Raw genomic sequence first — 22915 nt, 5'->3', positions numbered from 1 at the left:
ACATATGGGTACACAACACCAGCAGACGCAGGCGTTAAAAAAAATAAAATAAAATAAATAAAACAATAGACATCACATAGTCGACTCCCCTGCAACCTTTATAGCCTCATCTTATTATATTTTGTAACCTGGTTTAGTTTGCATTGATGTCTGCACCCTATGTCTAATGATACTAATTCATACTAAGAGTGCCAAATGCAGAATGGCTCACAAAAGGATTCTCTCTGTTTTTTTTTTAAATGCACGCTGGTCGAATATTGTTTGAACCAATCATTTTCATTGCAGCCTGACCCAAGCCTGTTAACTTCGATTTCAATTTCACAGAAAGGTACCTGAACCATGCAGGTTATCCCACTTCTTATTAAACTTGTTTTTTTTCTCAACTCCATACACATCCAGTATGTGTAAGAAACAGCCTCTGCAGGAGTTGAGAACATATCCAGTCAATATGAATATGCCAATTCAAGGTGTTATCAGTGTGCACACCAAGATATCTGCAGGACTGGACTTTCATAATTGGTTTGCTATGAAAAACCACAGGTCTAATTCTTAATAATATTGAATATCAGGCTATTTGTATCACACCTTGTATTACTTGTATTATTAAGAACAAACATAACATAACACCTCCCATTATGCTCTGTTAAAATGTACACTTGTCTCAACCTTCTGTTCTGCTTAATTGATTAGTTGAGGGCGGTCATTAAACCACTAATAAGTACACTCAGTATTGTGTTTCTAGTTCTCAGTCCAATGCTGTTAAACAACTTTAAGGGCAAGTATCTGCTGAACACTCAGAGTCGCTGACGCATTAAGATGTTATATTCAAAGACAAACTCCTCAGAGCACTTAAGCAAAATTAAGCCATCTGCTATCTTAAATTGTTAAATCCCATAAAAGGAGAATCAGGCGAATGACAAACCTTAATGACTTCCATCCCCTCTCAATCCTCCAAAACAACACACGTACAAAGCCTGTGCGCATGTTTCTGTCTTTAGGGGGTTTGTTTTCACTATTTTTTAATAAAAATAAAATCTCATAAGAAAATAACCAGATAAAGTGCACATAAGCACAGATGCAGAGTTTTCCTGAGGCTACACAGACTACAAACCCAGTGCTCATCAGCCTGCTCCTGTCACTCTGCTCCAGATCTGTCTGCCTTTATTTGAGCTCTGCAGCAGCAGCACTAATTGACTGGGACAACCAATGATTAATGCTAAATGTTGCGAGAAAGTTAGAACAAGTAAATCTGGTCATTTCTTCCTTAGAAAACCGAGTTATGCACGACTAAGCTTGTTTGTTTTGTGTCAAACTGAAAAAGTAGCCGAGACAACAATGAAGACCAGAAGCCGGATGATTATATAATGTAATTTTTATGGGACAGACCACATGTGGTCTGGTGCTTCTCATCCCTGCTAGTTTAATTATGGTTTAAAATTTCACTATGTTAATTTTGTTTTGTTTTTTTCCTACAATTTTGTGCAAGTAGGGCTGGGTATACTCGTACTAGCAAAAAGTAAGGCTATGTTAAGGTTCAGGACGTTTTGGTGCCTCTAATAAATCTGTTGTATTGTTTTGCCACTGATACTGAAGCTCAGATATTGCCATGGCACTAATATAAAACAAAAACCCATCAAACACAAAGCACCGTGTCAGTTTACACAAAATACCTACCAATTCAGTAATCAGAGCTCAAGTGTAGTACAAAATAAATACTGTAAAATACGATCAGCTGGTAAATGGAGTTGGAAAAAGAGTGAGAAGATAAAAGTAACACCAATAAAGAATTGCAAAAACAGAGACAGAGAGAGAAAAAAAGAACAAAAAACAACTCTGGGTAGTGATGTGAGATGAAGAGAGACTCTTTGGATCCAAAATTTAGGACAAGAAAGGAAAATCTGCCTCACAACCTAGCAGCCACAGACAGCAGCTCTCTCTCAGCTGTAACCCAGAAAAACAAGACTCATCTTCAACACCATCAACCAGCTCCACTGAAAAGTTTGCTGTGATGACGGCTTTAGCCTCTCATGTTCTAAATGTCAATTTAAAAATACAATTCTACGACATTGTGCTGCTAGATTTCTACGAAATTCTCTTGAAAGCTTTTAGTGTGTCCATAATCAGTGGAGTCAGTCGAGTCAGAGCTTCTTAAGGCATCGTAATGAAAAGCTACCAGGAAAATAAGTGCACCATGTACAAACAGACAGCATTTGGCACAGGTGTCCAAACTCTTTGTGTGAAGAGAATAGGACATCGGTGGTAGATCTGCCAGTTCTGATGTTCCCTGGAGAACACCAACTGAGCTACACAGTGCAGCGCTGTGAGCACAGGTTCCACTAAAGGACAACTGGAACATATGGTTACCCTCATAGAGTCTGTTTCTAACAGTTTGGTTGGGAACATAAACATTAATAGCCTGCTGGAGGTCACTTTGTAGGGCTCTCACAGTGTTCCTTCTGTTTCTCCTTACACAGAGGAGCAGAAACTGGTCCTGGTGCCAAGTTGAGACCCTTCTACGGCCCTGTCCAGCTCTCCTCATGCCCATCTCTTGATATCTCTATGACACTCTTGAGACTGTGAACAGAGACAAATAAAACCTCCTTGCGACAAAATGCATATGGATGTGCCAGGTTATCTGTACAACCTGAAAGGGCTGCAGGTAACAACAAGCTACGCGGAGCGTTAAGGACAGGTGAAATTGATACAGTGGTTTTATGCAATTTTTACACTGATGATCGAGTCTTCCCTTACGTTTGTTAAAAAGTGTAAATATTTTACAGTGAATGAGTCTATAAAGAAGCCATCAAACTGAATTGTTATCAGACAACAAAAAGCAGACGTACACAGACTGTATCTGAAGCTGCCATTACAGTGTCTAATGAGATTGCAGCAATCTAACCATCAAAACTGTTACTCAACAGCAGAAGACCCTGTATTGCACGAGGCAGCACCAAGCCAACTCAGATTTCTCCATTAACCATGAAAGAACAAATCTGCCACAAATTCTCTTCGGTAAAACTTACCACAGGGTATCATTAGCTGATGAACACAATACTTTGTCGTGATAGCAGAGGCACAGCTGCCAGTGTGGTTCACAAAGACGGAGACATAGATAGAGGCAAAAAGTGCAGATAACTTAATACAAGGAAGCTAACTCAAAGACGAGAATGAATGAAGGCAAATACACTCATTTAAATGGAGTAAGGATTCAATCACACAGTTAGTGATTCCGTGACACTACACTTTGCTAGGGAAAAATGTTCATTCCTTGAGCAGTTGGTGAAGGTTGCTGGTAGTCGCTAGGTAAAACCACTTGCTAGTGCTGCACCAAAAATCTCCTTGCGATTGCTTTGGTTGCTAGGAGATTGCCGTTAAAAACACCAACTTGTCTGCAAATACTCGCCATATGCTCACCAAGCTGTAGTGAAATCATTAAGTGCACACAAACTAGAGATAAATCCTCCAAAATAAAAGTTTACCCTTTTGACAAATGTTGTTTGAGCCCTAAGGTATAAATGCTTAGCAAATAGTGGCAAGTGGTTGCAGAGAAGTTGGCTTCTTTCATGCAAACTATGGACCACTATGGCAATCCAAGCTAGTGACCAAAGCAATTATGAGGAGGTTTTTCGTGCAACATCTTCTTTGCAACCAATTTCCCAGTGACAGGTAGCAGTCACTCGCCAGTAAGTTTGAGAATGTATATTTTTTACTCAGTGACTGGTGATTGCTAGGGGGTTGCTGACTGGTCTCTTGGTCTGTGGGACCAAGTTATACTCTACTGCAATTATAAATACTATTCTCTTCACCTGTCAGTGCGTAAATTAAACATTTATAGGGCTACAACTTCTCTTTTTTAATGCATAAATTACATTTTGGAACTACAGTTACTTTGAGTAACTGAACCTATCCAAGTATCTGATTGTAGGTATAAAACATTTTCATACATCCCACCAAGCTCTTTATGTAACTACTATAAAGAGCTTAAGGAGGTCAGATTTTATGTGGGAGTTGGATTTTAAGTGCAGTTTTGCCTATCTGTCCCTGAGATGACACACATGTTGTAAAACACTGGGGATTGTAAATTGGGACCTTATAATCTGATCAGTGCACCATATGCATATTCCAGCCGTAATGCTGGTAAGATAAAACTGACTGTTGCAGCACTCTGCCTTAAGAGGCTTTTAAAACTGCTGCTTAACTTCTGTTGGCATGTACTTTCCTAGCTGCCATGAATTTTGTTCATGGGTGCAAAACAAGATTCAAGGCATTAAAGAGTAGACTGGGGTATTTTTTTTTTTTTTAAACTGTGTGCATGTTCAGGGCTTATTTTCTGGGAGCAGTATCCCAAAAGCTGCTCCGTTGACTGTTTGAATGATCCCTGCATTATAATTCAAGACATCTGGGCTAAACTACATGTGGTGACAGGAGACTGCATGATTAAAGACTCGACAGGGACAAAGGGGGACAAATGGCCTGTCAAGCAAGGTGGTTTATCTGCTACATGAGCATGTTGAATGTCTGGTCATTTTATGGTTATGTTGCTAAGCAGAAAATGCTTAGCCTGTGGTGCATCATCCATGGGCTGGTTGAAGTAGAAATGAGTAACACAGTGAACTTTTTCACAAGGCAAGTAGATCATAAATGTCTACTTCTCACTGCTTTCATAATGCCTGATTCTAGACCTCCAGCAGTCACAGCAACTACCAGTTTTACTGGTAATGAAAACATAAAAGCAAATAAAGTGAAAAAGCAAAGGACTCATTTTAGGAAGCCAGGATGTACCCACCTAAAAACCCCAAACCAACCAACCAATAAAAACAAAACAGTTAATGAGTTTGCCCTGACAATATATTTCTGGATAATAATTTGTTTCAGGACCCCCTCCAGCCACCTGTCAGATACACAGACCACCAACAACTTACAGTTAAAAAAAAAAAAAAAAAGTTCTCCAACACATAAACAGCACACGCTAAAATAAGTGTTCTTACACTCTACTAATCACCCCTAAATATAGAGGAGCCAGACTGAGGTCTGACAAACTGACAATGACATTAATCTGCAATGACCACATGACTTGCGATTAAAAAAGAAATACTTAAGTGCCCATGTTAGCCATACGGTTTCACCAACCTAACCAGTACATAGTCTATTCCCACTAAAAAACCAAACAAACAACAAACCCCCCAAAAACACAAACAGAAAGTACATCTAATATTTTGAACATGGCTTTATTGAATAAAGTAAAATGTCTGTATGTTGAGTATAAGAGGCAATTAATCTTAAAATCATAATCTCAAGAAAATCAACAAAAAGATTCCAGCTAAAGTCAGACAATATGGTTTCATAACACCATTACACCCCCATGTTACTGTGGAGTGCCATCTTATGGCTCAGTCACAAGTGGATCTATTTGTTTGCGATCAGTGACCAATAACAAGTAGTTTCAGTAACCAGCCAGTTGATTGCTACAATTATTTGAAATCTGCACAACTAGAGGTTGAGTGTGCAACAGCTTACTGGTTCAATTCCATTTGGAGGCAAATCTTTTGGGTTGCGTCAAGAAGGGTAACTGTAAAACTCATTAAAACTCTGCATCAAACATGCAGAGCTCCTTCCTGTTACACAATCCTGTGTCCTCTCTCCAGTGTAATCCTAATTAATTTTTGCAAAAAGTTGAGAAAATCACCACCACTGAGAAAATGTTTTTAAATCTGACTTTACAGTGAATATTTTTTAAACTATGACAGACATGGTTATTAAATTGACTGATGCTCTTCAGCTCAATGGCTGAAGAGTTAAGCCATTTCCTCCTCCACCTCCTTGCTTCCATTTTCCTGTGGACTGTTAGCATGGATGCTGCTGGTCTGGCTGGGTGATCAGCAGGACAAGGTGAGGCTCGGGTGACCACAGCATCTGCTGTTTCTGGGCCTTCTTCCATTTCAAATCTGCCACCCTCTCCTTAAAAACGAAAACTTAAGTCTGCATTTATGCCACTAACCAGCATAGTTCCCTGTGACGTAGCCACGTCTGCGTTTCCTAAAGTCACCTAAACCAACTGGGCAGATAGGTGAGAGAAGGTGAAGCAGTTAAGGAGAGATGGGAAGAGGCCCAACACGGAACGAGATCTGGCTCTCAGCCCTCTGGCTCACCGAGGGAAAGCAATAAAGGTGGCACGCAGCTGAGCCAACAGCTGACAGGAACAGGAACCAATGTTTGGCCAAGGTCAGTAAAAACAGAGCACACACATGCAACCACTCACATCCACATAGGGTAAGACTATAAACAGAAAAATAGGGTCAAAAGTCACATGGGAATGAGCCTGTGGTGACCCAGTACTCAATGGGTGTCAGACACCTAAGGGTCATAGAGCAGAACAACAACACGTGTGTGTGTCTGTGTCTCTGTCTGTTATGTGTGAACACTGGCATCAGAGAGAGTCATGTAATCAGCATACCTGCTATTGTTGGCAGACATTACGAGCTCTGCTAGCAGGTACAGTCGACACACAGAAACAAATACACAAAAGGCTTTTCAGTGTGCAAGATTAATTCTAAACACACTGTGTGAAACTTGTTTAAAAATAAATTTATGAACAGTGGCAGGCATACTGTCTGGTGTTAGCTTATACCAGCATTTGTCTTTTCCTGTAGATGTGTTAATAATGACAAAAAAGCAATTAAATGTTGGTGTGTTCATGTAAGAAAATTATTAGGATAGAAGCTGCAATTAGTTGATAAATTAGCAGTCAAAGTAAATATAGATCATTTCAGTAAAATAATCATAGCAATTTGGACTGTTTGTTGAATTGAAAAGCCAATTTTATAGCAAACGAATAGTCATTTTTTAAACTGTTTTTTAAAATTTCACTGATAAAAGAGGAAGACTAAAAATTGTAGACTGACTGGAAACAGGTCTCTGACTGATCAGCTTCAAGTAGATCGAATTACAATGTAGATCTAAACATACATAATGCACTAATAATTAGAAATGCTCACACCCATAACAGTCAACTTACTCTTATAGATATACATATAGTTAAAGTGTAAAGTGTTTTTTTTTAATGAGACCTAAATCTGGCAACAATGGTGAGGATGCTAGAAGCACTATTGCTGACAGCAGGGTAGCTAGTCCAGGCCAGAGGACTAACAGCTCCCCTGCTGATAACATTGCAAATGCATAATCTAGCAATGCACAGGAGGACAGGTTCTGACCCACCTGGCAGACAGGAAATACTCCTCCTGGTTGTACAAGGCTGATATTTTTTATGTTAGTTACAAAAATGATTGAAAATGCACACTCCATGTACAGTTCAGCTCCATGCAATCATGTGATCCATCTCTCTTTCTTTTCTAAGTAAAAGAGGGAAAACAATGATCAAGCAATAAAAATCAGAGTTGATCCACAGAAGCCCTGCAGATGTCTCAGAGCAGGATACACAGTATACTATTTGCATGTAAATAGCAGTATTTACAGTACTCTGTGTTGCTGTTATTTATGATCTTCAGTAGCAAAAACATAAATTTCACAGTAGCATTAACTTACAGCTGTGATCAAAGTTTACATACACTCAGGTTCTATTTCCAAGGTGAAATAATTGTACAGCAATGATTACAAAAGAAGAATTGTGTTCACAATTTTTATTGATTTTGGATTCTGTCTAACCCACACAGGGCTAATATGGATACTCAAAAAATATAAATCTTTTAATAAGTGTTGCTGAAGGATTTACATTATCTTCTAACTTGGCAAAGTCTATTAATGATCAACAACAAGACTACAACTACAACTAGTTTTTCTTTGCCAGCATAAAAAAATGTTCGACAGCACTCTGAATATTGAGAAAGTCCAAGGAACTCAGAGACGATGTAAGGAGAATTAGAGCTACATAAGTTGTGTCTTGGAGCCATTTCTAAATACAAAGACTGAATATGACACAGCTTAGAATATCATTTTAACCAGATTCAGTCCAAAACATAAACTCCTGGAATGACTTTTGCAAAGCTCCACCTTAAACTCTATTGAGAATCTGTGGACTACACTTAAAAGCAGGATTCATGTCAAGCAACCAAACAATTTAAATTAACTCAAAAATTCAAAGTCTCTTTATTTGTCTTCTTTGGGAGAAATTTGCTTTGGACAATTTTGCTTTCATATCATCACAAAAATGATAAATACATACATAGATAAATAAAAATATCAAACATCCAGCCAAAAATCTTGTGCACCCAATTTTTTTTTTTTTTTTTTAGTGTCATTACAGAAATTATTAAAAGCCCCAAATTACCATAAAAGTCAACCTCCTTGAGAAGCACAGGTAAACTTCTGATCAGATCTGTGACCAGATTTTAAATACTTTGTGAACCATGTGGTTTGAACTAATGCAGGAAACTGGTGAAAGATGGGATTTACCCATCTTTCACCCTACCTTATATAAATAAAAAACATCACATAATCAGCTTCTAAAATGGCTACTTGTGGCCACTTTAAGTCTTATGACACACACAGTCACACGTACATTTCCAGCCTACAAACACAAGCTGACACTCAGACGTGCCTCACACCTCCCTTCCCCGAGGACATACGTGTGACTTTATTTAGGCTACCCCATTCCTCACTTTTCCGAGTGTGCATGCGTATGTTTGGCTGGCTACCCAAAAATCTGCATGCGCAATTGCACGTTGCAAAGCCACCAGCTTGAAAAATAGCAAACAGAGAAAATTAATGAGAGGAAAGACGGCGTGTAAAGCGAGAGAACAGAGGGAGAAAGAAAACAAAATGAAAGTCTTAGACAGCAGACAGAAAGCTGGAGGGGAGCTTGGTTCTTTTGAAACGGACCCTTTTTTAAATCTCCTGGGAGTCCACATGCGACTGCAGACCTCTCACTGAGAAACTAGGGGGGGTTAAATATCACCCTCACATTAGCCTACACCTCTGCATAGTTAGTGCTTCTTAAGGAGACTAATTAGCCTGTAGGACTCTGAACTTTACATTTGAATGGCTTTTTTAATGAGATACTGTTATTCAGGGCGCAATTTACTGAATCTGGATATCCACATCAGTTTTATCACATCTTTTCTTTGTGTTCCTTTCAAAATTAATTAAATCTAAATGCATGTGAAAATAAAATGACATACAACGACACACTTTTGAGAGATTTTGACAATTTTTCATGCTCAGTAGCACAGCGGGAGAGTATTTTTTTAGCTCCTGAGACATTAAAAAGCAGCCAGTATTCAGGGGAAAAAGGAATGAAGCCTCAACTTGCCTTTCTTTACCCCGAGTCATGCTGTATCGAATTAGTACTTTACAGCATGACAGGCATCAAGAATATGGAAAGGAAGCCCCGGCCTTGCTGCAACCATGAGGGGGAAGGTGGTGTCAGTGGTGTGTAGACACTCAGACAGCCAGATAGCTGTAATTACTTCAGGATAAGACAAAGATTAATTAAGCAAGAGGGAGCCGAATTAATGAGGTTAGCACACACCTCAACCAGACTTTAAAAGCTTCACACCACTGCCGTAGAGACTGCAGGGTGTGTAGCCGCATGTGGTGAACAAGAGTCACTAATATTTCTCTGTTTTGAAATTATTTTGTTGTTACATAAATATGCATTCAGAGGAAAAGTAAGGCTGTTTCAAAGCATGCAGTGACCTAATCCCAAACGTAATCCTACCTTCAGGGGCTAACAGTATCAGGAATGTTTAATTTGCACTTGAAGGCATAGGGATCACAGCTGATTACTCCATCCAGGTGTAATTGCGAGCAAGATATGATCAACAGCAATTTAAGATGCCCATTAGCCTATAGCTCACTGAATGCTAAATTCAGACAGTTGGGCTCTTAAGAAAATGTGTGTAATTGCAGCTTGAGCATGATTAAAACCCTCTCTAAATAATTTGGTCTTTCTCTTGGAAATATCCAGCTCAGGGTTAGCTGAGAATATACAACCTGATAAATAGGCTCGTGCAGCAGAAAACTCGAGAGTGTTTACATCACCCAGTAAACGACAGCATATAAATAGAAAGCGCTGGAGTCTGACAGACAGCTGGCAACGCTGCTATAGCATGTCATATGGCTGCTCTAAGACTGATCCAGTTCCCAAATCTAAATGGCAGCCGTGATGCACTGCAGCACACGGAATGACTGAGCACCCAGAGACAAATGGTTTCAAGTTTAGTCAGGGTATAAGTAGGTAATGTCGTCCTGTTTTTGGCCAGATAACGAGGGCTGTTTTTGTGTCAAGCTAGAGCTCAGTAAATTTATAGACAGGACAGATTTACTACGAGTATTCAAAGCTGGTTCTCAGGATGAAAAACAGGTGGTGAGGTTATGGCAGAGAAAATTTACCCAATGAACAGAGCTTGGCAAAAGATGGCTGGAGGATATTTCATGACCTCCAAACTGAATTGATGGTTTCTGCCTCTGCCTTATTTTACGATTTAATTTTCATTTTATTTTGCTCAAAATAATTTATTGAAGTAATTGTTTGACAGCGCTTACATCAACTTCAGCTTCTTAATTAGCTAACTTGTAAACTCTCATGGCTGTGTGCAGGCAGGCAGGAAAAAAGGACCCAAAATGCAGGACTCACGGAGGCAAAGGTGAACTCAAAATACAGCGCTTTATTGTGGGTTGCACACTGAACAGAAAACTAGCTATACTGGGAAAAAATAAACTAACAGGCAAGCAGGTAAAGAGAACACACAGTGTAGTATGAGGGTACAATGCAACAAAGGGCAAAGGCAAACACAGGGCTTAAATACATGGAGTAATCAGGGAATAGGAGACAGGAGGGAAATACAGCTGGGAGAAATTAGGGCTAAGGAGACGGGGGGAAGCAAAACTGAATACACTGACATAAGACATGGTCCTTCAAAGTAAAACAGGAAACAATTTGCAAAGACGCAGACTTGACACTGAAGTAAACCTACACTAAACACGAATGCACAAGAACAGCATCCTAACAAATAGAAAATCCTAACGAAAGACATAACCAGAGTAAGCTAGAACATAAAATATAAAGAACCAAAAAAAAACTGAGTCGTCAGACTCAAGACCATGACATAAACAATCAAATCCATCTGGTGCCTCGTGTTTCTTCTTTCTTGCAAGGAACACATTTTTAAATATCTAACAATTACAACCTATTTCCACATGAGTGTCTGGAACAACGTTACAGTGAATATTATTTCTAGTATATTGCAGTCTTTCATTCCCTGTTAGCACACTAAATACAATATAAAAGACAATCCTAACTTTCTGATCTGAAAAGTGAAGCCAAAGTGGAAGTCTTTTGCACCTACATTATTTACAAAGTGCAGCAGGGGTCAAAAAGACTTTATGCTCTTAAATCTATAGCCCATCAAATAGTTGGATTACCTCTACAGGATGCCATCAAGTTTGGCAAAGGCCTGGTAACAAGCCATTCATTTGATTCAGGTGTGTTGGAAAAAGGATGCGTTTAAAAGCTGCAGGACGGTAGCTCTTGAGGACTGGAGTTGGACACACCTGGTCTAGACCTTTGTAAACACCTTCTTTCTGAGTTTATGATCTTAGTCACATTCGGGGTAGGCTCTTGACCAGGCAGTTTCACAGTCTGACACACCTCTTGCTCATCACACCCGATTTGAAAACACCATGTTGGTGACAAAGTTGATGCTCGTGTCAAGACTTCAGAACACGAGACTGCACTGCACAAACCAGTGATGATACAGAAGCTATGTTTTTACTGTGACTTTTCCGACTTTCAGAGTTCAACTTGAGGGGGGATTTTAGCTGAAAAATCCAACTGGGAACTCTGGATTTCTGACTTCCCACTTTAAATGTAACTGCCCATCCAGTTATTTGTCCAATTAGCCCACCTTTACATGATATATTCCAGTTACATCCTTGCAGCAGAACACATTGATGTTTAAACTAAGAAATGTGTGCCAAAAAATGCATCCTATGAAACCTTGGCATGCATTTTGAGTGATGTGCGCACCAGTATTGGCCAAATATCAGTATTGCTAACATCAGCTTTGAGTTCTTTCATTAACCACTGCTGATGTTTATCTATTGTACCACATCAATTTTATGCTGACTAAATATTTCCAATTAGTTTGACAAAAAGCTTAAATCCCACGTTTCACAATCAGAACAAAAAAGTCTTGGTGGTGTCTTTGGTCACATTTGTTGAGATAATTGATTATTCTAAACTGGCCATGGATGTGAGGTAAAAACTGCATGAACTTATGTTTAAATGTGGCTTGTAGTCTGAAATGCTTTCATTAAAACAAGAACTCTATTTCCATTTACTAAGATGCATTTTTGAACTCATATTCAATGCACAAAAATTTCTGGCAGGAAAAAAATAATGAACACATTTAAAATATATAAATATATAATAAAGGTTATGCCAGATTTATCCCAACAAAGATATATTAGTACCAATTACACACCCTGAAAAAATTTCTAGCATAATTAGAAGTGTTGGAATCACAAACAATAGTGTTCCCTGAAGGCAAAATCTCCTGAACTTTGAAAATGCTCAACAAACCTTGACAACACACAGTCCAGTAAGGTAAAATCCCATGTTAGCCCTCTATGCACATCTGTCATCACATAGAAATCACATTAATTAAACACTGATGAATCATCCTACAGCTTTATCTATTGCACATAACTCAACTGAGAACTGGATTTCAGTGATGAAAGTTTGTTGGTAGATATAACCACAGAGACCAAATGACCTCCAGCATTTATGTGAAGGAGGGAAGTTATGTAGAAATATACTGCTGCTTTTTAAATGCAACCAGGACTACAGGCAGATTTCAATGAAAAAAAAAGGTATTGACTTCAGTGCATCATGTTTTTCACAACAGAGATTAGTTTTGGATTTTAAAAACTGTTACAAATTTGATTTACAGCATAACGAGAAAAATTAATGATTCTATTATGCAGCAAAGCAAAATTTCTGAGAGGTGAGTTTGAAATTGATGTGAGCAAAAGCAAAAATGCTTCTATTGTGCACTCAATATATTTAAAGCAGACATGAAACGCTGGGAAAAGAAAGAATATTTGATTGCATAAAATAGCGCTTAACGCATGATGCTAACATTTGCTTTACCAACTATATTATGAACAGCCAGTCCTCCAACTCGTCTCTTAGGTTTCACTGTTTATTAACTGCAGTACATATTCTACCTGATCCACCTGATTCTGATTAATTATCTAGTATTTAGCTACTTTTAAAACTGAGCTCATTCAGTGAAATTGAAGTCATTTGATGAATGGAAATCTTAAAGCAGGTGTGTCCAACTCCAGGCCTCAAGGACCGGTGTCCTGCAGGTTTTAGATGTATTGCAATCCACTCCGTCATAAACCCCTCTGCATAAACCTGTTTTGGATGGATAGATGGATGAGTAGATACAGGAGCAGCATAAATCATACAAACTGTATAATCCTTTATAAAACAACATTGTTAAAAGCGCTACAGGTCTACACTGAAGGTCTTATAATGTAATGCTGTGTGAAAATGTATATAGAACAGTGATAAAATAACAAAAAGGTTAAAGAAATAAAAAAATAAAATAAAAATAAAACTGAGATTGTGAAAAAGAGAATTCTGGCAAAGGGCCTTCATAACATATGCACTATAAATATGAGAGCAGCAAAGAGGCTTGATACAGGAATGTCTGTGGAGTCTTATGTCCTGACAGGTGTGTTTACCTGTCACATAAGAAGAGCTCTTGTGAAGTTTTATAGAAAAGGGGCTGGAATGATTTGCTGCAGCGTTCTTTATGGCAGCACGGTCGAATAAGTCTGAGGGAGAACCAGCCTCTGCTACCTCTACAGTGTGAAATGGAGAGGTGATGGTTTGTTCAGTGACCTCCTGTTCCTCAATGACTAAAATGCCTCAAGATTCTGGACAATGGTAGACTGAGCCTTGTGGATCAGTTTGTTATTCTGTTAGATATAAAGATAGGGGTTTTTCCTGCACACGGAAAAAAAAAAAAAAAGAACTAAAGAGGAAGATTTCAGATCTTCTGCTAAGAAAAAAAATCACCAGTATTTGTACTTTTTTTCCCCAGATGAGCAGAAAAACAAAACAGGTAAATGTATAGGCTCCTAATCACTGCACACACGAATTGAGCCCATTCTCTGTTATATTACAGATCAAAATATTTACTCAGGGAAAATATGATTGGAAATTTGATTCCAGACAGTTGAATAAAGAGAAGCTGATTTTGAATCATTCTGGAAAGCAAGTCAAGCAAATCCTTCGCCCCTACAATGCAGGCCATGTGCAGATGTGCGGTGAATCATGCTGTCACTGTGCCTGAGAGCAGGGGCTCTCGCTCCTCATGGGGAGCGTCAGACAGCAGGAAGGAGGAGGTTTTATAGGGCAGAGCACACCAGGTCTTAACCATAAATTTAGAGCCTGCTAAACAAAACACAACTAAAAAGAAAGGGGAAACACACACACACAACTTCACAGCACATGTGATTTATTCTTAATAAATTACATTTTCTATTGTACCACACCATATAACAGTTTACATCCTGAGCTGATATCAACATATCCGTTAGAAGGAAATTTGATGATTGAACAGCAATTTTAAAAAAGCACCAGTCAGGAAGGGAACAGTGTGAGAATGACACAAGCATTATTGAAATTCATCCTTACTTTGATTTATTCTTTTTCTGTGCTTATTGCTCCAGCTGCACATGGAGTCCACACCTTTCTCACTGACGCGAGTGGTTTCGATAAAGGTACAGGGACACTTGCCTCTCTCTGTAAAACCTCAGAATTTGCACTCAAATTAAGGATTTGTTTTTCAAGTCACATTAAGAAAAGCATCCTTAAAGATTGTAACTACTTCTTCCAAGTGCTCTCAACAAGTAAAGGCTCAGTAGTAAGACAACGTGCACATATAAAGTAATATCTAAAGTTAAAACAGTTATATATTTATATGAAAAAAGGCAATTAAAGCAGAAAAATGTCTTTTAAGACTGGCAACATGAAATTCGAGTATAAATTATAAATCACATACTGTGATTATATTTTATAGAAAACATTTCCTTTGATCCACGTTCAAAAGTACAAACAGTTTCGACATACAAATAGTCTCTTTAGCTTTGAAAAGAATTTAGATGCAAACTTTATCATGCTATCCATTTTTAATGCTCATCAAAGTGCACCAAAAGCTCCAAATGTGCTGGTATGTTGAGAAAGTGTTGACACAAAGCACACATACCCTCTGTTACCCACAGTATGCGCATTCACGAAAAGGCTGCAGTGTCTAGAAACGGTTTAAAACTGTCAATAATGAATACTGACCCAATGCAGAAGTTCGAAAGCATCAGAGCACAGACAAACCAAACTCACTTCATCACTTCTAACAAATCATAAGACGTCTATGATAGCTTTTACGATTACATACAGAAGTGGAAAATCTCTTGCACATGTGCAATCCTCAACCCCAAAAAAACCACAGATATTTTTCATTTAAATCTTTCATCTGTTGGTAAATAGTAGTGGTAGAAAAAAATGGGTTTGAGAAGACCCGGTGATCAGGTTTGCTGGCTTTTTAGAAATCAGTGTTACCTTTTAAATGCACCTCTTTGTGTTTAAAAAGATATTATTATATGTCCATGTGTGTAATGCAGATTCAAGGAAGAAGATTTCACAGTGCATCATTTAAAGCTGGCGCAAACTAGTCATGTGACCCCAGCAAAGTGTATTTGTCTAATGCTCTCAAGGTTATTGTTATTGACTGTGCAAAGTCAAAATGTAAACTGTTTTTCTTAGATGCGTAGGGCGTTTAGCGTTGGACAATTCTGCATACATTATGCAATTGAGCAGTTCTTGCAATAAGCTGGATGATGGTGTCTGTTTCTGTCATCTTTTGGAGCGGTGTCGGCGGCGTTATCGTCACACCACCCTCTGGAGGATGTAGAGGATGCCGATATTGTCGATAGTGACGAAGGTGGAGAAGTCGGATGACACGTGTATCTTCTTTAAAGCGCTTCCCGTTGTATAGAAGGTCTGCAGAGCTTTGCCTGTCTTCACTTCCCACCACTGGATATAAAAAAGAAGGACAAAAAACAAGAACATGTTAAAATCATTACGTTTGACCCAAGGGTACCTGAAAAACAAGAAGTTATGTACAAACCTTTGAAGAAAATATGTATTTCAATTCAGTTCAATCTTATTTTATTTATACACCACCAAATCACAACAACAGTCATTTCAGGGTGCTTTATATTCTAAAGAGGACAAAGACAAACATGACATGTGACCAGTCAATCCTAAAAAATGATAAATACAACACTTCTACAAATCTTTAAAGAAGAGTCTTATTTTCTCTTCAGGAGAGAGAGACATGGGTTCATGGATTCAACACCAGCTTCCTGCTGGACTTTCATGGACATTGCTTTTCTTAAGTTTTGTGCTAGTCTCCATAGTGCTCCAACCTTTGGAAATCAAATCATTTTAAAACTGTTACTGCACTCATCAGTCAGGTTGTAGTTACACCTGTTATGTATGTCAACTGCTATTTAACACAAATATCTAACTGGCCAATCACATGATGGCAGCTCAGTGCGTTTAGTCATGTAGACGTGACCAAGATGACCTGAAGTTGAAACAAAGCATTAAAATAGGTTGAAAAAAGGTGATTTAAGTGACTTTAAATGTGGGACGATTAAGACAGGCTGCTCTCTGTATTTCACAAACTGCTGATCTACTGGGATTTTCCTGCATAAACCTCTTTTCTTTCCAGAGAGTGATCTGAAAAAGAAAATACCCACACAGTGGCAGCTCCCTGGGCCAATATGACTTATTGATACTCGAGGTTAGAAGAGAATGGCCAGACTGTTCCAAGCTGACAGGAAGGCAACCGTAACCTCAAAGGCTCACCAAACGGAACAATAGAAGATTTAAAAGCATGATTCAAAAGCATGGATTCATCCTGCCTTGTATCTACAATTCAGGATTGTGGTGTAGGTGTTGGGGTGGAGGGCTGCCAAACTTGGGGCTCCTTTGGGCTCTTAAATATCAACTAAACCATGTCTATCCCTTTAGGACAATAGTGTTCATTTATAACACACCATGCCATGCCACAAATCTCAGTTCATCTGAAACTGGTTTCTTGAACTTGAACTGGTTTCAATGAGTTCACTGTAGTCAGAAGGCCTCCACAGTCGCCAGGTGTTTCCAACACCTTGTTGACTCTGTGTCTAGAAGAATTAAGGCAGTTCTGATAGCAAAAGGGGGGGCCCAACCCAGTACTATTACGGTGTACAGTAACTGAGTTACACATCTAATGGTAAAAGGAGTAAGTGCAAAATTTAAAACATTTCTCTGGAACAAGGAAATCAAGGCAGAAGTTGTGTAATGTGCACTATGATTTGTCTGATTCATGAAACAAAGACAACAACAAAAACTAAAAAGACTCAGTAGGTTATGATGGCTGCTCAGAAGACCATTTCGAATTTAATATTCTAAAATCTCCAGACTCAAACTCACGCACACACCCACAGGCTCTCTCAAATACTTCGATGGAGACCCATAAACACACCACCCCCAGCAGCTTTTTTGAGTTATTCCCTTTAATCTCAGTTTAAAGTTGACATTTTCCATTGAAGCTCCTTCTCACTGGGATGAATCATCAAAGGCACATCAAGTCAATCATTAATAGCTTGGCACGAGTGTGTGTGTGTGTGCGCGCGCATTCAACGTTTACAATATTAGGCACGATAATGACACATCAAAACAAGAAACGATGCCCCTTCCAGCTAAATAAAGACGGCGTGACTTTTTTAATAGGTTTAATCTTTAGTAGCTGAGCATGTTTTTGTTATGAACCTTTAGCTGCTCTGAGTGTGGGTTAATAAAGGAAAGCAGGCCAATCCCTAAGTCTATCGACAGACAAACTGCAACAGAAGAGGTGGCAGCAGCAGATTGCTGGCTTATAGGAGGTGCACACACTCACGCACACACACAGCCCATTAATCACACAAACCCTACAGCAACTTTAAAGTGAGCTCATTTGCATACCCCCTAAAAAGGCATCGCAAAAAAATGTGGTAAGGTTCCTTTTGTTCAGATTTTCATGCTGTACCACTGTGTGTGTGTGTGTGTGTGTGTGTGTGTGTGTGTGTGTGTGTGTGTGTACGGGTTCGTACTATCCTGGTGGGGACCAAAATCTGACTTTTACTATCCTGGTGGGGACTTTCTGCACCGTGGGGACCAAAATCCAGGTCCCCTCGGGGTTGAAAGCAATTTTCACACTCAAAATGCGGTTTTACTGTCAGGGTTACAATTAGGTTATGGTTAGGTTTAGGGTAAGGGTTAGGGTTAGGCATTCATTTTTAATGGTTAGGGTTAGGGTAAGGGGCTAGGGAAAGCATTATGTCAATGGGATGTCCCCACGAGGATAGCAAACCAGACATGTGTGTGTGTGTGTGTGTGTGTGTGTGTGTGTGTTGTTGTTGTTGCTGCTGCTTCAAGGCACTGGCAATACTTGTTCACTAGACTTCCTTCACTGCTACTATTGGCTACTAAGATCTTGGTAGAAAAGACAACAGAGAAGACTGTATTAAGTCATGGCATAAAATCCAATAATAGTCACCTAAAATGTCATATTTATAATTTATAATCAAAGCAGTTGCTTTAAATTGGTGAAACTTGCCTATACTAGTTAATGTCCTACTTAATGTCCTATATGGTGCAGGTAGATGATTTCATCTTCACTAAGCCCCCGTGTCAGGATTTTGACTTTAAAAGAAAAAGTATCCACTACTTTAGCACAGGGTGAAATGGAAACAGGAATATCTGGGATAAAAAAAAACATCTTATTGTCTGCTGGGTGAATAATTTTAAATCTAGGTTATTTGTGACCCAGAAGATTAAAGATGGTTTTGAAATATAGTGCAATATGGTGCATTTTTCCATTAACATCCTTCTTTAATTGCTAAAAATAATCTTCTCTCTCATGCCCAGACTTCTCCTGGTAGCCCAGCACCTGGACACACTACTATGAAATATTTGTGGTGAATATGAGACGGTTTCTACTGAGTTTAAATGGAACAAAAAGCAGGTCGGGTCACACTTAGGTTATTTTAAGCCCCCCCCTTTTTGTGGTTTTCACATCATTACGCAGCTCATATCTGACAAGGAACCCTTATGGAAATGGAAATAATGTCTCCATCTCCTTCGTCTATATTCAGCCATAAATCAGACAAGAAAATATTTCACAACATATAATATTAAACATACTTTGTCTAACAAAACATTTGCATACAAAGGCTGCTTTACATAAAAGCTATTAGTACAGATTTGTTACCTTGAACTTCAAAGCTATGCTATGTAATTTGCTACTGCCTTCAAGGCTAAACGTGACCTGAGAGTAAACATGACTTTAAGTCAAAGCAATTAATTCCTATATGGTTCATAAATGTGAAGAATGAATGTGAATGGTGAGAGACAGGAATAAGCATGCAAAATCATACTTTATATACCTTCCTCTCGGAAAACACAAGTAAAACTGAAGTTGATACAGAGGTCATGGAGGTATATCATCAATATAATGTGGAGCAACAGCCTTGCTTCTCCTATTTTTGTTCTTATAAGCAGTGGCAGCAGTTTATGCATATGCATATACTGCTATACTGCTGTATTTAATACACGGCCAGCTACAAGTGTGACCTGACCTTAGCTTTTAAGTTGAATAAAATGAAGTTCAATTTGATGATGATCAAATCAAACTGAATTTCTCTTTGACAAGAGTCAGGAGAAACAGAAAGTACATAATAACGGGAAGTATTAAAATCAAGGTGAAGTTATTGAGCACATTTTTTACAGCAGGAATCATATTTCTAAGCAGCTATCTGCTTTCTAAATTATGTAATCTGTAGGCAAAATACAATTTCTACATGTAGCCAAAGCCCTGTTTAAGTGGGGCTTTGACTGCTGGACTGCACACCCAAAACTGTCTGCTATCATCCACAATAATTGAGCTTTTTATTTACCTTTTTTTTTTTAAATTCCATACACGAGAGGCCCAGAAAAATTGCCCCCACAGACAAGTCGGCAGACTGCCCGATGGCTTCCCAGATTGCAAGGGCACGATCAACCCCACTGTGCAGGTTATCCCTCCTCAGAGAGTTTTCTTTAGTTATCTCCCAAACTTGAAATCAAGCAGCCAGGCTGTGCTAGAGGCCTCTAAGGAGGCAAAAAACAGAAGACGCCTGACAGAAGACTGTTAGGTTTCATTTTACAAAAAGTACTTAACCCACTTCAAGCTTCTCCGAAATAGTGAGACCTCAAACAGTCCACTCAAAATCTTTTTTATTATTATTTTTTTTAAATCAGGCGGTCTTAGCAGAATTGTCATTCATTCATCAATTGAGCTTAATCAGTCAGATCCCAACACATGTATCTAAAGATGGGCTTATTACACTGCCCCCCAAAAACGCCTGGAATCTACACTACAGGACAGGAAACCCCTGTATATGTGGAATCTTAGTGTAAAAAGATCAGCTATGGCAAACTGGTGGAAAATTACCATTAGAGAGAGTCTGGCTAACAAGATTTAAACTCGAGTACTGATGACCTTTCATCCAGTATCTCAGCAAAGGGATTTTCAAGGTCAAACCATGATGCCTACAATACAGCCATGAAACAATACAGCCATGAAACAACACAAAAACAAGATAGAGGTGGGATCAATTTGATTGGTGAGGCGACAAACTGAGTATATACTGCAGATACCAGAGGAGGGCGGAGACACACTTGGCTAAAGCCTAATTGCATCTGAAATGAAACAAAGATGGCTGCTGCCTGTCAAAGAGCTGACAGCTCAAACAAAGAAATAATACTGAGACGCCTGCTGCGCAAGCACACAAACACATATATGAAAATAAACAGACCAATAGATGGACTGAAACAGGCGAGGAAGAGAGCAAACAGAGTCGAAAAACAAGACTGAGCCTCCCAGCAAACAACGGCTGCAGACGAATGATGAAACTCTTTGACGAAATTGAGAATAAGGGGAGTAAAAACTCTCTATAACTCCAAGTGGTTATAAAACAGGGGATTAGCAGAGAGACGCAATGTATGGAGAAAAGAGCTGGTGCAAAATAAATGTTTAAAAAAGCCCGTTGGCTTTGAGGAAGGACGAAGGGAGATGTGTGGAGTGAAAGTGTGAAAATCATTTCAGAGTGAGTCTAGATTTACTAGGAGGAAAAAAAAACTTAGCCAGAAAATCGCTATGTTTAATCATTTACACAGGAGGATGAGGATGAGACTATGCTGGGTGGCATGCATATTTATAGTTTTATGTGACAGGAAGGAAAGTGAGCTTTTTCCAAAAGAGACAAAGCTGCAGACGGGAGAAAGGTAAATGATAGGTGAGCAAATCCAGACAGATAAAAGATGCTGAAAACAGTAAAATACTGTCATTTGTCATAACAACTGTTTATTCTCTCTCGTGGGAATATGCAGCTGGGTTTTGCGTTCGTGTGTCACATGGAGGGCCCATATCCTCGGAGCAGATGGCTGATGTGCTGACATCAACACCAGCTCCGTGAGACCACTGATATATGGGAGAGACTAGCGATGCGTGTAGATGCTAAATAACTAAACTGGAGTTGCTTGCTGGGTGTTCTGTGTGTGTTTGGTGACCACCTTGGGTCTTCTTTGAGATGTAAGACAACGCAGTCTGTAGTGAAGCCGCTGAAAGAGGAGGGAAAATGGGTTTGTCACAATGTTTGCATGTACAATATGTGAATGCTAATGCAAAGAAGACAGCGCACAGGTGAGGCTAAGTGGAAATTCAGCATATTCAGAGAATGCATCAGTGCATCAACATGGAAATAATATACAAGCAAAACCAAGTGTAGGTTACACAAATACTACAACTAAAAACACGGGGGATTATTCACTAATAGGTAATGGACTTCACTTATATAGCATCCGCCTGTCGGGCAGCTTAGCAAGCAGAATTATGATCTGAATGCAGTGTTGTGCCAAAAGGAGCTATATAAACACAGTATAGGATCCTCTTGTTAGCCTTTTTCTTTTAATTAATTTATTTTATTATTCACATTAGCTTACATATAGTTTAGCAATGTGTGAAGACACTTTCGACCACAGACACATTAATATATTTCTTTTTCTATCACACAGAACCCCCCAAGGACACTTTGCCATGCATACTGGAGGAGCAGCAGGTTCAGTTGTCAATGTTTATTTGTATTCAATTCAATTTTATTTCATTTATATAGCATAAAATCACATATTATCCTTTAATGTTGGAGAGAAAATCCCAACAATCAGACGATCCCTCATGAACTCTTGGTGGCAATGGGAAGAAAATAAAAAAACCCTCCCTTTTAATTCTCACTAAAATAAAAGCTTTATCAAAAAGGAAGGTTTTAAGCCTAGTTTTACTTTAAAGAAGGTGTCTGTCTGCTGAATCCAAACTAGGACCCTGATAGCTGAAAGCTCTGTCTCCCATTCTATTTCGAAAAACTCTAGAAACCACAAGAAAGCCTGCAGGCTAAGAACAAAGTTTTCTAGTGGGAGACCACCTTCATCTACACTGAAGATAAAATTATAACAAAACAATGCTGCCAAACAATGCCACTGTTTCCTAAAGAGCTGGCATTGACAAAGACAATCCACCTTCCTACTAATGACCATAAAGCGTTCTGCTACGTAGCCTTGATTGCAGCAACTGATGCTGAGAAAAGCATCACCTGACACTAGAATATGTGAGAAGAGAGCCGTGGTGGTGCAGTACAGTATAATATTGTAAACTCTGCACTTTAAATGACTGACTTCTGGAATAGCTTTTGGAAATCAGGAACCCAGTTGGCATCCTGTGGCTTCTTACACCACTGTGTTAGGTGAAGCAAAAAAATCATG

General features: G+C 38.9%; 1 protein-coding gene across 2 annotated transcripts in view; it reads right to left on the bottom strand.

The window, feature by feature from the left end:
• Positions 1 to 14526: 14526 nt before the first annotated feature.
• apaf1 (apoptotic peptidase activating factor 1) overlaps positions 14527 to 22915 on the bottom strand; it is a 46371-nt gene continuing 37982 nt past the window's right edge. For both annotated transcript variants that reach the window (XM_063460458.1, XM_063460459.1), the window contains one exon: positions 14527 to 16063. In XM_063460458.1, coding sequence (XP_063316528.1) covers positions 15917 to 16063 — 147 coding nt within the window. In that variant the 3' untranslated portion in view covers positions 14527 to 15916. The remainder of the gene's footprint in view (positions 16064 to 22915) is intronic.

Source organism: Pelmatolapia mariae, linkage group LG17 (genome assembly GCF_036321145.2).
Source record: "Pelmatolapia mariae isolate MD_Pm_ZW linkage group LG17, Pm_UMD_F_2, whole genome shotgun sequence".
Taxonomy (NCBI): Eukaryota; Metazoa; Chordata; class Actinopteri; order Cichliformes; family Cichlidae; genus Pelmatolapia; species Pelmatolapia mariae.
This window is presented reverse-complemented; position numbering and strand designations above follow the sequence as displayed.